The sequence below is a fragment of the Balaenoptera musculus genome, chromosome 11 (genome assembly GCF_009873245.2).
Source record: "Balaenoptera musculus isolate JJ_BM4_2016_0621 chromosome 11, mBalMus1.pri.v3, whole genome shotgun sequence".
NCBI classification, from domain to species: domain Eukaryota; kingdom Metazoa; phylum Chordata; class Mammalia; order Artiodactyla; family Balaenopteridae; genus Balaenoptera; species Balaenoptera musculus.
Genome location: NC_045795.1, coordinates 88,626,772 through 88,643,961, shown reverse-complemented (window position 1 = coordinate 88,643,961; position 17,190 = coordinate 88,626,772). Strand labels below are relative to the sequence as shown.

Here is a 17,190-nt window from a genome sequence, read left to right as displayed (position 1 = left end):
AACTTCTAGAAGAACCCTAGTCGCGAACTCAAGTCTCGATCTTCTTTCTTTACCTTTGATCCTGCATGTTCCTCCAAATCTCTCCAGAAATGTCTCTCTTGTTTAGGTTAATCAATCAAATTCTGTTTCTTGTAACCAAAGAACTTTCTTTAATAAACTTAGGTTTGTTAAATTAAAAAAAGAAAAAAAGCTGGCATTTTTAGACCAGAAATACTACAAGTATCCTACATTCATTTATGCTTTGCGTTCTATTCTTCAACAAAAGCAAGTCTGAGTTAGTAAAAGTTCTATAAAATGATATAGTTTTCTTAATTTCTAGATGATGGGTTTTTTTTAATATCAACTTCCATCACACTAGAAAGCTGTACAGCAAATTAGAAGATTTTATAAAATTCTAAAAAAGGAAAATTTGGGAGAAAAATATAATTAGCGTGCTATTAGCACTTGATAGTATGTGGTAGTCACTGGTGCTGTTCATCAAATAGGTCCATATCTCAGCTTTCTGGAAGCATGGCAGGATGATAGTCCACTGCCCTCTGAGTTATGCATTGCCAGGTGACTTGCTTTGGCCAAAGTGAGCAGAGGTGACATATGTCACTTTCCAGCCCGTGCTCCATTTGCCATCTTCCATTTCCTCTGCTGTGCTGACCCTCAATGCTCGCTCACCAGCCGGTGCTCCCAAGTGACCAAGATGGCTCGAGCCATCTGTGTTGCACACGCAGTTTGAGAAAGAAAAATATATGGCGTTGTTTTCAACAGCAGCATGACCCAGACTGTCCTGCCTCATACAGTAATTGGCTCCCGAACTGGGATGCTACAGTTGCAAATAGGAAGAAAACAAAGAGACAAAATGTGGCATTACCTTAAGGACCAGGCCACAAATAGCGAAGCAACTCTTACCAGAAGCTGGAAAGATGAGAATTCACGTTATGTAACTGTCTCCTTGCATAATTTTCCAGATAAACATGTAGTTTTGGGGAAAAGATGAGGGAAACTGTATTAACTAACAAGATGCCAGGTGAAAGCTTGCAGGGGATGATTGTACCCATCTTTTTACAGCAGCAGCAAAATATGAGGGAATGGGTTTTACATAAGGCATGTCTTAGTGTTTTCCTCATAAAATCGAACTAGTAATATCTATCTTTCAAAAGTATTTTCAACAGTTGCCATAGGCTCTCAGTGATCCCTGCCTTGTGGGATTTGAGTCACCATTTCCTAAATGTGTATAATTAATTCCAAGTTTTCTTTTTCTCTCTCTCTCCCTTCAGCCTTTAATGATCCTTCGTGGAAAGTACCTCAGATGGAAGAAAGAAAAGTAAGTATAGAGCGAAGTAGAGCCTAGAATGAGGCTCAGATGTACATCAGTTAATGCAGGATGGCTAATCAGAATACTCCACATCCCTGATTACAGTAATGATCCAGGGGGAGGCCAATCAAGTCCGTTATTTGGTATGGACGCTGGTCTTGTGTGCCAATGGCCATGTATGCCTGGAAACTGTAACAGCCCCTTTGGCTGCCGTATACAGAGGACCTGACTGACAACAATGGCATCCTAAAAAAGAACAGGTAAGAAAAGAAGAGGTACCTACCTCATACCAGATTTCTTGCAATTTCCCCTACGTGTGACACAGTTTTATACCTTCATAAGTTTGGTCTGGGAGTTAAGAGAAACACAGTCTTTTTCGTCCTTTCCTCCTTTGGAATGGACCCTTCCCAGAACTCCTCTTAGGCAGAAATGGTTGCTCCCTTTTCCGCTCTCTTATTCCCTTTCATTAATTACAGTTATTTGCACTGATACTTTTTTCCTCTGAAGACTAGGTTCATCTTGAGGACATGCTCTGTGACTCAATCACCTTTTAGGTACACACCGTAGGTGCACAGGATACACGTTTATGGGTGTAAACTGCACACAACCTGGGTTCACAATGGCCATGGTGAGGAGAGACTACAAGCTGTTTTAGCTACTCCATATATAGCTATTCAATCTAAATAACAATAGTGTCCTTTGCATAACACCTTTCAAGAAAAGTGTCCTAGCACACACGCTACCTAGACAGCAGTTACATCTCCACCTCGGCACAGAGAAATCTGACTGCTACCAAATTTGATTGGGCCACTTAAGAAGGCCCCCCCCTTTTTTGTTTCTTTTTAAACAGACTATTCTTTATAGGAGTATTAAAATATAGTCCTGTAATCGTTAAGAAGAAACACTTTTTTATATTTGTAAGCTTATAACCTGATGACTATGTGCTTTGGTACATTTTTCAATGGAACGTAATGTTTACCTGTATTCACCAAAGGTTTCGTCTTTCACTGACTGAACTTCTGGGTCTGGATGCAGATCTTCCTTTTCTTTTACTGAAAAAAAGGGGGAGGCGAGTAATACAAGGAATTTTTAAAGACATATTTAACGGTGCTGTTGACAGTGAAAGTCAGGTTTGTTGTGGTTGTACCTATCACCCATCAGAGTTATCTCTGTGTTCAAATAAAAAAAGGATCCTCTGGCTTGTCTTTATTTGTCATCAGGGTTACAGGCTGCTGCAGATAGGCACACAAGTAATGTAGTGTTATGTGGGCAACACGTCGTACTGGAAGAGTCCGTAACTTCATTATGGTCTCTTAATGAAGACCAAATTACTGTATATACATTTTACTATCCTAAACTTTTTGAAGATGTCATTAGCTGATTGCTAGCAGATCTATGTCATTAAACTAAAGGGAATTAAGAAAAAGTCAATCATTTGGTGGTTCTCTCCCTCTCTTACTCCAAACTGCCTCAATAATCAGAATATTCAAGTCTATCATGACATAGAATAAATTAGATTTATTCTGCATAGTGGGGTACAGGCCAAGGAGGCTCCTGCTTCACTTTACCAGGAAAACTCGAACTAAAAGCCTTCTTCATGGCACCTTTTACTACTACTTGCCGAGACCTGAGAGTTTCTCTTAGTTGTCCTAAAAATGAAATGCTGACTTGTTTTTCTTTTCTGGGCACGATTTGAAGAAGCTTCTTCAGAATTTGCATAGGGCAACATTTCACAAATGACAGTTTGTTGGGGACACTCAAAAGGAAATGCTCTATCTCTTTAAAGTTTCCAGTTAATTACCTCGAGCATTCATTAGTCATTAAAAATCTAATTCCTAACAAATTCAGTCTAAGCAAGAAAAAACACGTATAATGGCATAAATTCTGTGTAACTGTACAATTTAGAAATTATTCTCTTGTTTGATTGTACAATATATATAATGGGCTCCCCAAAATATTTGCTGGATGAATCATAAGCCAGTAAAGAATTTCACACTGATCTGAACATCAGCAAACGAATAGCACTGGGATCTAAATCTTTCCCCCTGTGTAAAAGCATCATGAATGCTAAGCAAAAATAATAATAATAGTAACAACAAAACATGGATATCTGAAAAAGACAAAAGAAATTTGGAAACTGAATGAAATTAAAGTAAAGCCAGATATTAATTAATAATTAATTAATTCAAGAGGCAGTGTATCTGATATATGTCATGGTAATAAGAAATGCATTCCCAGCACTGGTTCAGTTTAACACAGTTGACTAGCAGAGCCAGTACTATTAGAATGGACTAGTGCAAAACAACTCTGGGTCATGAATGTGTAGAGAGGCATACTATAAATGGGTCCTTCTTTAAACATTGAAATATATGAGTGTGACTTAGTAACAGGTCTTCCCAACATCTGTGATATTTTACAGATAGAAAATAGAAGCTTGGAAGTATTATATGTCTCCCTAGAGCCTGTTTTATATACTAGAAACAAGAAAACAAGTAACCACCTAGAGATAATATTCTAGACGACACGTATTCCCTTTGGTTAGTTAATATAGGGATTTTTTTTCCCCCCTCTCAGTATACTGTATACCTAATGTGCTCAAATCAATTTGACTTAAATGTGTAATTAAAAAAAAATTAAAGATGTCTCTGAAGATGGCCTCCTAGAAATCAAAGAGAATTTAATAAAATTCAAAGTCATGTTAAGAAACAACTTTACCTGAGTACTTTCCACCTTTGTTCCTCTTCACAAAGCAAACAGTCAACAATATTAGCGTGAGAAGAGCAATCGCACACATCAATCCAATAAACCAGCCTTGCGTGGAGATGTCATCATATAAACCAGCATATTCTGTTGTACAAAGAGAAGTCACACGTTGAGCACTAGAAACGGTCTTTGGAATTATGCCCCTCTGGGGAAAATTAAACAACATTTTTAAACATACAAAATAGCATCAATTTTATTTTTTCCTTGGAGTGACCCTAGAGGGAATGTGATTTGAAGGACATTTCATTGGGAGAATACTGATAAATCAATCATTTAATCATTGTTTAGAAAGGGCCCTCTCAAATTGCATTTGATTCTGAGGATGAAAACCAAAGAGAGACAGTAGAGACAGATGCAGTTAAATACAGCAGCAACAGCAAGCAAGCAAAAGCACAAGCTGCCTCGGTTACATGCAGATTGCTATGGAGATTCTGGGGTTTTGGTTGTGGTTTTCTTTTTAGTTTCTGTTATTAACACATGTTAATTAGCAGCAGACATTTTTAGGCAACTACTCTGGTAAAAACAATAAGGGATAACTCCGACTTCTTCATTTTGACAATTTTAAAATGCTATGCCAAAACAAATGGAAACTACTGTTTTTTATAGCTAACATACTTCGTATTTTTATCTTTAATATAGGAAGTATGTAACATTAAATAATCTACAGAACACAGATGTATTGTCTAAGATGGCTCCAAACAGAGTCTCATTTCTCACCTCTCCCTCTTGTCTCAATTACATCTTCAAAAATGCTATTGTTATCAACCCAATTCTTAGTCAATAGGCGAACTATATGTTCAGCTCCCGGCTCAAATGCCTCTACTGGGTGAATCTTTTGAGTAAGATTTACTCCTTCTGATATCTTCCCGACACTTTTACCTAAGAAACGTACACAGTTAAATCATACGAATCGTCATCACTGAAAAGTAGGACATGAAAAGTAAAAAAGTATTGTTATTTGAGATGAATAAGAGAGCCCTTTTTAGCATTTTTTTCCTCAGTTTCTGAATTATCTGAAGATCAAGAAAAGCAACGTTTCAAGATTTTCTTTTCTAATATGCTGATATGGAGTAAATGAAATGAACTGAGTTCATGTCCTTTTAAGATGATGCACTTATTAATGAAGTGATTGATACTATAAATCTGCCTGGTCATACGAATGGTTTAAAACCAAACACAGACTTCAAAAAAGTTATACAATGTCATCTGTTGCAATTTGGACTCTCACAAACCTAGCAGGGACGGAATATGGCAATTTTGGCTTATAAGTGAAAGCACATGGCATTAAAATCTTAACTCTGTATTATTACTTCTTTTTGCCTTGGTTGTCTTCATAAATATTGATGGAATAGCATCATAGTATGCTCATATATTAAATATTTGAAAACTGTAGAAACTTAAGCTACATAAAAGTGCAGGTTTACAGGTACATTTAAATGAAATGCATTGAGATTTTCAAAGTGAGAAATTTACACTTTTCAAAAGAAACGTGAATATGTCAATATATTAATTGTAGAATATCAGCAGATAAAAATATGACTCAAGTGTCATTAAAGAATACATTTAATTTCTAATATTATAACAAAATACCTAAAATATTTTTCCTTTTGATCCATACTTTTGCTAAGAATTAACTCAAAAAAATAAATGTAAACCAAGAAATGTTAACAAGTTATATTGAAAAGGAAATATATTCCATGTTGAGAATATTAGGAGTTATTACGCTGTTGTAAATGAGAATGTGTCACACATTAAAATTTAGTTACAACTTTTCACCACAGAGTAAAAATTGATTATATAGTTACTGATAACACAAGGACCGTTAAAAAATGGCACCATGGGAAAAATAAGACTGGTTATATTAGCTGAAGAAAGCCTTCAAGATTGAGCACCATTGAAACAAAACACAATTAATTTGGCCTTTGAAAAACAGAAATTTAGTGTTACATTAAGTAGTGCAAGCTTTTGAAAAATAGAGCAAAGCAAGTGTTTTATTCAAACCAGTAATGATACAAAAAAGAATATTTCTGATGAATTCCATTTTTTCCCCCAGTTAGATTAGGGAATGTGAGCCACCTGAAACTCAGAGTGACAACCAGAAAATGATGGGGAAAAAAATGCTTGTGTATCAGATCCCACTCTCTGACTTAATGCCAGATGACCTTAAAATGTGCCATCTATGCAAAGAGAAGAAAGATACACAGAAATACATTCCAATTTGCACAGAACTTATCATTTTTAGAGTATTTAGTGATAGCAAGATGGATCTCCTCAGTAGAAGTATATATATATTTTTTTCTCTTTTTTTCAAAGATCATGCCGAAATTGAGTGGCAGAAGGAGATTACAGTTTCTTTCCTGTAAATATGGCAAGATAGGCCTATAGAAGAAAAATCAGTGTCAACTAGGGAAGGGGACAGTAGCTGAAAATGCAGAATCCTGAAAAAGAGCACAAACATAATAGTAAGAAACATTTTCAAATTACAACACATGAGAGAGTGAACAAATATGCTGTAAAACACTCAAGCACATTAGTTATAGCTTTAATTTGCAGAAAAGATGTAGCATCATTTATAAAACCACATAAACAGCATTTTCTACCCTCTGAAAAGAGTTTGTCAAACATAAACACAACCAAGCCCAAATTCTCCTAATATTTCCATATATACTAGAATGCCTAACTACTGTAAGGCAATTTTGTGAATTTTTTTTCTTACATGCTTCAAATTGGCAGGAATGGGATTAGCATTTCTGACACATACTATGGTCTTGGTCCTAAAAAACAAAAAACAAAAAAACCCTCTCCATGCCTTAAATTCTGTTTTAGAAAATACAAAAGTTGCATATTTACATTACCACTATTCTGACTTATTTTCTTTGTGTTGAACACTTGATACCCGTTTGAACTCTTGAGAAATAAGAACCTTTTAGTCTAGAAAGTTTTCAATCACCATCTTTAAATCTACCTCTTAGGAGTAAGTAAATGAGTTCTTCATTTCACTTGGTGTCTAATTCATCCTTGGGAATAACTTGTGGGTTTTTGGGGAGAAACCATTTTGAACATATACATATATTTTTTTTCCCCACAAAAGGGAGTTTTGAGTATTTAGGGAGTCTGAGGAAAACATAAGCTCTTCATTATTTAGCTACAATAGGAACAAAATAAGAGGAAGAAACAAACTGACAAAGGTCACAGCATAACCATTCACACAAACACACTGATTTTACACTGATTCACAAATTTAAATACATTTCCTATGTATCTTTTATAAATGATAGACAATTCAATTTTCTTCATTATTATTTTTTCTTTTTCCATAGTCTAAAAATTGGGAAAGCATCCAGAACAGTGGACACGTAGTATATGACACATAAATGACTTATTTACATTCCCCTTCCTACCATCTCCCATTTCCTTTTGCCTGCCTCAAATATCCCCCTAAGTCTGATCGACTTGAACTCTACACAAGGCCCTCTTTTTAAACTCATTAGTGTGTATATCCATTCCTCCAATCCATTTCCCTTTCTTGTTCTACCTTCTTATTTTCTCTCCTGATGCCCTGTTGATAACATAGAAAGCTTAGTAAAAATACTGCTAAAATCATAATTGGAGAAATAATTTGGGAAGGGAAATGGCCATGAGTTGGGAAAAAAAAAGTGCAATTGCATTAGGAGAATTGTACAAATGAAACCAGAGATTTATGAGCCATTTTCAAGCTAGTTATTTGGCATCAACCAGTAGAGAGTAAAAGAAAATTGATATATGAATCAATGTATATATGAGTCATGACATGAAGGTGAAATGTATTAGATCAGTGTTGCAAAATGTCTACCAGTGCAAGAGGCAAATATTTTCCTGTGTAGAAACATTTCCAAAAGAAAAATACCCCTCTACTAATCTTACGAGTAACTTTTTGACCTTATATCCCCCTATTTTAATTAAGCAAAATTATAGTTCCTGACCTTATATACACTAAGGCTATAGTTTGATTACTGATGTGTAGAAGTTCATACATTAAGTCAATGTGAACTTTAGAAACAAGATAAATAAATTCTCTACGTCAGTGGAAAACAGAAGGTCAGACAGATTGAGATCACAATCATTTCTAATTTACAGTGACTAGCATGGCGCAGTCCTTTCAGAGCAGTTTAAAACATAGCATGCATAAACCTCCTGTACTTACTCCCTTCTCCTAACGTGGAGCTTTCCTCAGTGATGGGTTTTCCACAGCCCTTTGAAGTGCAGGCCCTCAAGTAGAATTTGTACTTGGTAGTTGCATTGAGGTTTGAGAGACGCCAGCTGGGCTTTGATGGAGTTGTAATGTTGATATCATTTAGTTCTCCAATCTCATAGGTGTCATTTACTACAGAAATAAACAGGCATATCAACGGCTCAAATTTCACAGCCTTAACCATTCAAGTTAGGTTGTCTCTTATTTTTGCTTCTATGTATGCTGTGGTCTGCAAGATATTATCTTAATTATTCAGAGCTATCAACTTACTTAATTCTCTGAGGTAGATGTAATTATTATGATGTATTATACATGGGAAAATTAAGGTCTAGCAACAATAAACACCTTGCCTAGACCTAGAGCCACTAACTGGCAAACTGGGATTTGAATCCAAACTACAGCCTTTTAACTCCAGAGCCCATGTTCTTAATCACTATGCCGTACTGGAAAATCACTCCAGCTTTACCACACCTATTTAAAATGATGAACTTTCCCCCATTATTATATTTTCATTGTATCCTTAAGTTTTTTTTTTTTTTTAAATTGAATCTGAAAATGCTTTGCTTTTTTATTTATTTATTTATTTATTTATTTATTTTTGGCTGTGTTGGGTCTTCGTTTCTGTGCGAGGGCTTTCTCCAGTTGTGGCGAGCGGGGGCCACTCTTCATCGCGGTGCGCGGGCCTCTCACTGTCGCGGCCTCTCCCGATGCGGAGCACAGGCTCCAGACGCGCAGGCTCAGTAATTGTGGCTCACGGGCTTAGTTGCTCCGCGGCATGTGGGATCCTCCCAGACCAGGGCTCGAACCTGTGTCCCCTGCATTGGCAGGCAGATTCTCAACCACTGCGCCACCAGGGAAGCCCACCTTAAGTATTTTTTAATCTCCTTCTGGTATGATAATTTGGACAATAATTTACATGAGTCTTCTATAGTTTCTGGTTTAATATGTGGCACCAAATAAGTACTCACATATGTAGATTCAAGAAACTGGTAAATTACATATTTTTAAATATCTACTGTATACTAAGCACTATGTAAAGTGATATACAGAAAAAGATGATTTAGATAGTGCCTTTCAAAGAATCTGCCACATAGCAAGATCATGATATTTGTGCAAGAGCACAAAGTACTGTAAAATTGCCATAAGAATAATCCAAGAGATGAAATGGTATTTCCAAAACTGTGCAGCCATTAGTGGTAAGAAAACGACTAGGATAAACACTCTTGACTCTGTCCAAGAGACCATCAAAAAAGACATTTACTCTTTAACATAAAAATGCCTCCATTGGTCTATTTAATGCAATGATATGAATGGAAATGAAAAAGAAACTAATAATCCAAACACAGGAAAGAAGAAAGTTAAATAATCACCATTTGTAGATTATTGGAGAGCATTCCTGTAAAATACCACCAATCAATTGAACAACTACCACAATCAACGTAAGAATTCAGGAAAGTACAGAGAGAGCTCTCATATACATACTCAACAACTATTTAGAACATATAAGGGCCGCAAAAATATATAAGCCACCTAAAAATATTTCTGTCACTTAATATTAATAGAGAGCAGAATAAGTATATAATTATATCATTTTATTAAAAAATCCACATATCAAGTAGTACAGTAACCACTGCAATTGTTACTAATTCAGCCTTTTCTCTATATATTCTAAGAACTTGTTTTAAAAATAAATTTATAGATTATATACAGATCAACATGAAGGTTGGAATTTAATGTTGAGTTTCTTCATTAGGAGGATAAAGATAAGGCATATCTTTATCAAACAAAGTGACATTTGAAAAGTCTTCAAATATTTCTTCACTGCTATCTACATGTTTGAAATCCAGTTCATGGAATAGTGTAGGCTTTACAGTTCAGCATCTAGAATGACTGAGCTGGGTCTGAATCCTTTTGTAACACTTATTTTACTGCACAGCTCTCTGTAAGTGAGCTCTATATGCTTCTCATCCATAAAGTAGTGATGGTACATACCTCATAGATTTCCTGTTTTAATGAAAAAAAATGCAGGGAGAGTTCTTTGTACTTACTGATCCTGCTATATACCAAACACTCAAAGACGCTAAAATGCCGCCTCTATTAGGGTTATGGCTGTATCCATTTAATCATAGGTACCTAAAACAGAATAGGCCATCAGAAGCTAAAGCTGGTACCTGACCTGAATTGCTGCAAGCCTTGAACTGACTGATGGCAGTTCAAGGCTATATCAAGTTGACTTTTGCAAGCAGTGTAGACTGGGTTTCTATAGTCCTGGTGTTTTTATTGTTTAGGAATTCATGTCTTCAAAGTTTAAATGTTTTCTATGAGCTCAGTCCCCTAATTTCCATTTTGAGATGATGCCTAGATTTGAAAACTATTGAAGATGGGAGGTGTTATGATTAAAATGAGCTGATTTCATCTAAACATTATTTTTTTTTACCCTAATGGCACAGCAGCATAGGGGGAGAGCCTAGGGTAATGGTCCAAAGACAACTCCTTGGTTCTGTCAATATTACATGACCGTACCACTGGGCTACCAATAGAGGATTCTCAAATACAAATATATGCAGGGTTGAGATTGGAAACATGCACCAGAGACATAACAGGCAGTGTAGTGTGGAAGTTAGTGTGCTTTGAATCTCCACTACATCATTAACTTTTTTCTTTGCGTATTTCCTAATGCTCAAGGCCTCTTATATATACGTATTAAATGCATGTTTTCTGGTACCTATTAACATACTGCTTTTCTTCTAAAACAGGAATTGGCAAACCTTTCCGAAAAGGACTAGATTGTAAATATTTTAGCCTTTGTGGGCTATGCAATCTTTGGGGCAACTACTCAGCTTTGCCACTTTAGTGAGAAAGCAGCTATAGACAAATTTAAGTGAGTGGACATGGCCGTGTTGCAATAAAACGTTCTTTATACAAACAGGCAGCAGGCTGGATTTGGTGTGCCAGGCGGTTTACAAACCCCTGTGCTGTAAAGGAAGTATGCCAGCTTACAAACCATGAATTGGATTCTCAGCATGGTAAACCAAATACGCAACCAGAAAAAATGAAACATTACTAGGCAAATCCAGTTCAAATATGTACTTACTTATCTGGTACTGTAATAGATAGCCAGTTAAGTTTCCATTTAATTTCTTAGGTAGTCCCCAGGATAAAGTGGCAGTGTCTTTATCAACTTTGATGACCTTGAGAAAAGTTGGCTTTTCAGGTACTGGAAAACACAAGGCCAACAACAGACGCTCATAAATTGGTAAATTTCTTTTAAAAAATTACAGTTTATTAAATTGAGAAGCTAACTCATATGACATAAGTACAGATTAACTAACTAATAAGGGAGGAAATGTCTTGGCCATTGGGATATTTACTTTGTTATTTATTTTAAATTGTTATTTATTTTAAAATTGGATATTTAATTTATTAAATACATCGTTATTCTACATCGTTATTCTCTCACCTCCTTCTGGTGTTTGAAATATGTAAGGCTCACTCTCTGGCCCAGCTCCTTTGGAATTATAGGCTAAGACTGTTAAGTGAAATTCACTAAAGGCATCTAGGGAAGGAACCATTCCATAGTTTCTCTGTCCTGAAAATCTCAGAATGTTTACTTCTTTGGGATATGTTCTTCCATCCAACAGACTTTTTGTTTTCCACCAATTTACCTGCAATGAAAATAGGAACCCTTTAACATATCAGCCGTGGTGGCACATTCTCTTTTGGCTTCTTCTGGAATCAGTTCTTATTTACAGGAAATATATTAATTCCACAGTGAGAAGAAGAAAATCTATGATAAAAACCTGATATCCCTTCAGATGTCCATGTACTCTTTCCTTTGGAATTGTTGACCAGGTAACTTTAACTAATGTGCTGTTTATCACATCCACCCCATGGATCACCGGAGCTGTATCAGGATCTGTTAAGCACATGAGAAGGATTAGCTTTCAGTAATCTCCAAGCACGATCATTAGGGTCATTTCCAAAAGGTGATCTTTCATGTTTTGTAATCTGAGGAAAACACTTGTCTCGAATCAATTCCAAATGGAACCAAGAGTTTCTCATTACAGAAGAGTTTCAGGGTCCAAATCGGTTTCTAGAGAAGAGGAGAGCCTGGACCACACTGCGAAAAGCCCCCCCTTCAGATGGATACAGTGTGGGCAATGTAACTGGAAACAGTGGCCAGTAAAATCTTCTCTGGGCATCTGCCTGTGGAAACGTGAGCTAGACTAATAATATAACTAAAATTACTGGGGAGTTTGATTAATCTAATATTAATAAGAAGAGCTGACATTAATTGAGCATATTCTGTGTGTCAGACACTGTGCTGAGGGCCTATACTGGATTGGTTCACATCATTCTTAGAACAACCCTATAAAGTGGTATTATTATCCCCATTCTACAGGGGAGCTAACTACAGACGAATAAACCAAACCCACCGCAGCCAAGACTAATATATTAGTTCACAGTGAGAAGTCCTGTGTAGTGAGAATTTAGGTAGCAGGTGAACTAGACCTTCTATTCTTGGATCGAAATATTACTTTGGATACCGCAAGAACAATGAGAATAACTCCTACCGTGCAGAGATTTGGAATGCAGTCTTTCCTTTTTCCAATAATTTATTTGCAGCTGTTATTATGGTATAAATATTTAATAATAAGATCATATCACCAGTACCTCAAAACTCTGTGTGTGTGTGTGCGTGCACGCGCACGTGAGATTCTATATGCAAATCTGGGTGTGCACCTCATCTCCGTTAGGAAGGCTCCAGCTCTGAGGCCAGGGTGCGACAGCAGGCAGCTGTTAGGAAGTCCTTGACAAGTAAGGGCAGATGTGATTGGAAACCTTATGACAGTTATGCTGCTTAACTGTGGGCACTGCTGATTCCAAGCCTTCGATTTTCATTATAGAAATAGCTTTTTTGGGAAACTGAATAAAATTAAACCTTTCAACATTCTTCCTTACCACCCTATACTGATCAACTCTCCTGCAGTCAACCCTGGAGTAGAAACTGTGTGTTATATGTCTTTTTATCTCCTACAGCTAGTACATCCACTTTGCATGCAGTAGTTGCTCAAAAATATTCATCGACAGAGTGTAATATACTTGAGAGAAACGATTCTTGAAGTACTTGGGGTTTCAGATGCGCCACTTACAGTCTTCTCCAGAATAGAGGATCACTGACTGAGGCTCAGGGCCAGAGCCCAGGTGATTGACGGCTTGGACTTGGACATCATACGGAGCATAGACAGCAGATGTCATCACCCGCAGGGTGTGGTTTGTGACTGTTTCTTCCTCCCACTCCACCGGGGCGCCCTGTGGTTTCCAGGTCACTCTGTACTCCAGTCCAGGTCCATTCTGCTCCATGGGTTTCAAAGGCTAAAACAGAAGACCAGACTCATCCCACGTGATCACAGATATGCTGGAGTCAGAGACAGAGAAGCCACCCTAAATGGCCCAAGAAACTCTGCAATAAAGATATCATTTCTTGGGAGATCTTCAATCCCGCTCTTTGGTTTGGAAATACTTGTGAAAAATGTTGTCATTCTGTAAATTTAACCTTGAAAGTTACTCCCTTACCTCCCCAAGTAGAGACTCTCACAATTTAGATGCCTGGATTATGCCTAACAGTTCACATACGAAAAAATTTACTAAGAAATTCCACAGAGGGTTTTAGCTTTTGTTTACACTTTGTTCTATATTGTGGGTTTTTTTTTTTTCACTCTCAGAGAAGTTGCAGAAATAAAAAGGACATGGCCATGAAGTCCATGGATGTACATAGGATTTTTTCCATGGCTTTTCAGTCAGAACTCTTTGTAACTGACTCCATCCATCTTCCTTCCAAGAGAAGAGAGAGAGCAAGTAAATATTTTTGGATAATATGCATTTTTATACATTAGCATCCAGAAGATGTACTCCTCTCTACAATAAAATATTTCCCCAGCTCCTTGCCCATTCTCTTTCTATTCTTTTACAAGAAAGCACTCCCCACCCTCCACTTTATTTTGCTGTATAGAAATATATAGTGGAGGAATTTCTCATATAGGAAATTGGTTATTTCCACTCCAGTTTTTAATCGAACAGTACTTTAATTCAAAAAACATCAATGTGATTTAAACCATCTGTTTAATATCATAAAAATGGGAATGTGCATTTAAGTGAATCAATTATATAGAATACATAAAAAATGTGATTTTAGTCATAGATTTATAAGGGTCACTTATATAAACAGTAGTTTTGTCTGTATATGCAAGTGATTCAATAATATCATATATAGTGTTCTTACAGAATTTACAATGCTTCTGGACTCAGTCTACTTTACTAAAATACTTATTAGAGGGATTGGATGGAATTAAGTTGAAAGTATAGCACTACATCAGCAAAATAATTTCAAGTCTATGCCTATTCCAGGGTGAATACTTAAATTAGCTAGGAGGAAAAAAATATCAAAACAAAAACTTTCTGAGATTTTCATAGTCATTGTTTATGTTTTGCTTTCCAAGTTTTGCCCCAAGATATTTTCTACTCTCATATAGATATAAATTCACCAGAGGCTTTAGCATTGCCCGGATAAATCAGGCCACAAGCTTTTAGTTCCATACTACAATCTGCAATTACAATTTCCTTCAGTCCCAACTGACAATAAATGTGTACAAATACTATGATTCAATTTACACATGTTTTGCTTCAAGAAAAATAGTTACATTTGATAAAGCTCTCTGGAAAAATTTAAAACTAACTGTGCCACCATAGGCAACACTTTTAAGAAAAATCTTACCTAAATTGCCAGCCTCCTTGGTGCCTAGGCTCCCAAAGAAACTGCAGGAATACTTTGTATTTGGCTTTCAGACAGTGGACAACAAAACCTCAGCAATTTCTCAAATAGGCCCCCACCAAAGATAACAGACCAGAGGAGCAATACGGAGCCAGGGATGTGAGTGGTGGGGAAAGACCACCAGCCTTCCCTCCGCTCCTGAAGCTGCTCGGAAGGAAGGAATCTCTATAAAATAGGTTCTTAACTTGATGGCTAGGCATCTCTAGATGGGGTCCATGAGTGCCCTTCAAAGGATCTGAAAAGCCGTGAAACTGTTAGGAAAACTTTCTATGTATAATTTTCTAGAGCAAAACTATACTTCTATCGTATTGTCAAAGAGATCTATCAACAAAGCAAGGTTACAATGAGTCATCTAGAAACTGGACAGATTTTCTGTACTGCCTAAATTCATTTTAAAGGTGATGGATTTTCTTATTATACTTGCAGTAGAAATAATAAATCCTACGTCCTTTGGTAGTGAAACAACTTGGCTGTGATCATATAATCAGGTAACTGAAGCAGTTCCTATTTCCCAAACATTAGTGAATTGGGTTTTCTTTGTTTGTTTTTGCTTTGTTTTTGTTCGTCTGTTTTCTGGAGTCTTTGAGATTAGAAACTTGCTATTTTATAGAAGTTCAAATTTAACATAAATACATTTACACGTAAGAACACAGGGAAAAGTCAAGCAAAACTCATCATGGTATAATTATTTAACCAATCAGGGTGCAGTGGGCTCTTTTTCTCTGTTTTGAGGGATAGGATATTATCATTTTTTCACACTTAAAACGTGTGGGTGAGTCATGACCTACCTAATACAAGAGAAGTGAATCTTAGAAGATAATGCTAACTAAAAAGATTAGTTCTATCAGTAAGTTCAAATTTAATACATTATATTTAAAAAAAATTTCTATCCTTAATATTAAATGTGACACATTTTAAAGATAATTCATATATAATAGAACATGAGCTAAATAAAATAAACTGAAATTCATTTTTGACTGTAATATAAAGTTCACCCATTCAATGAGTAAATGCATATTCATTAACAAGCTACATACAAAAGTCTGTATATTATTTTCCTCCATTGAATTTTTCAAAATGGTATTGTTTTATTTCTCATGTATTTGCTTATTGTCTGTCTCTCCAACTAGATTATACATTCCAGGAGAACAAAGACTTTTTTTTAATTGCCATAAATAAACCAAGGACCTCATAATACATTACTTTTATTCATATTTAATGCTAAAAAGAAAACAAAACAAACAAAAATTAGGGACAACTAGTCTGTTTCTATTTAACCCTTTTGTGAAAGTTGTTTTTTTTTTTTTTAAACAAATTGCTTCTCTCTGGTCATTATCTTGTAGACAGGAATTATTTTGTGAGTCAGTCTTTGGATGGGACCTGGTAATACGTTCACAGTGTGCGCTTGTCAACTTGGGGAATTATCTGGCATTTAACTCCTTTTTACAGGATAATCGATGCAAAACAGTAACTGATGAGTAAATGTACTTAAACTTCACTGGTTGTGCTTATAGTTGTTAGATCTCTGATATTTCAAAATGATATGAAACACAATGGAATATATTATGAATGTAATTGTCAACATAGTTCCAAATCTCTCTGAGTACTTTCTTCCTCTGGTCAATTAATTACTAAATTACATGTCATTTACTCTTCAAAGACAAACTGTAAACACTTTCATGGTATAATCCCATTCTTCCAAGAAGAGAGCATTAGTAATCAGTCTTATGTATCTTTGGCGGGGGGGGGGGGGGGGGGGGGGGGGCGTGGGGGGTTGGGAAGAGTGATTTATGAATAAGATGATCAGTAAGAAGGACTGCAGATTCCTGCCCTCTTTTCATTACTGACTCAGGTTATGGCATCTGGATAAGGTCACTAAACTGATAGTCCCAGCTTCTCTGGACAGAATGTAATGCTGATACCATGGAGCTACTGTAGCCCTCCCAGAGGAGTGGTGAGGATTACGGAGCTAACGTTAGTGGAAAATGGTATACTTCTCTGAGCATCTGACCTGGTAATTATACACTATTACTGTCATCTAATCAATCAGTTATATCA

General features: G+C 36.3%; 1 protein-coding gene across 10 annotated transcripts in view; it reads right to left on the bottom strand.

Moving 5' to 3' along the window:
* CHL1 (cell adhesion molecule L1 like) overlaps positions 1-17,190 on the bottom strand; it is a 202,911-nt gene that overhangs the window by 3,112 nt on the left and 182,609 nt on the right. For 9 of the 10 annotated variants that reach the window (XM_036869264.1, XM_036869258.1, XM_036869265.1 and 6 more), the window contains 8 exons: positions 13,454-13,676; positions 12,101-12,216; positions 11,761-11,965; positions 11,395-11,517; positions 8,253-8,432; positions 4,787-4,948; positions 4,022-4,153; positions 2,286-2,358 (listed from right to left, as the gene is read on the bottom strand). In XM_036869264.1, the coding sequence (XP_036725159.1) occupies positions 2,286-2,358; positions 4,022-4,153; positions 4,787-4,948; positions 8,253-8,432; positions 11,395-11,517; positions 11,761-11,965; positions 12,101-12,216; positions 13,454-13,676 (1,214 nt within the window). The remainder of the gene's footprint in view (positions 1-2,285; positions 2,359-4,021; positions 4,154-4,786; positions 4,949-8,252; positions 8,433-11,394; positions 11,518-11,760; positions 11,966-12,100; positions 12,217-13,453; positions 13,677-17,190) is intronic. The other variant, XM_036869266.1, reaches the window with a different exon arrangement.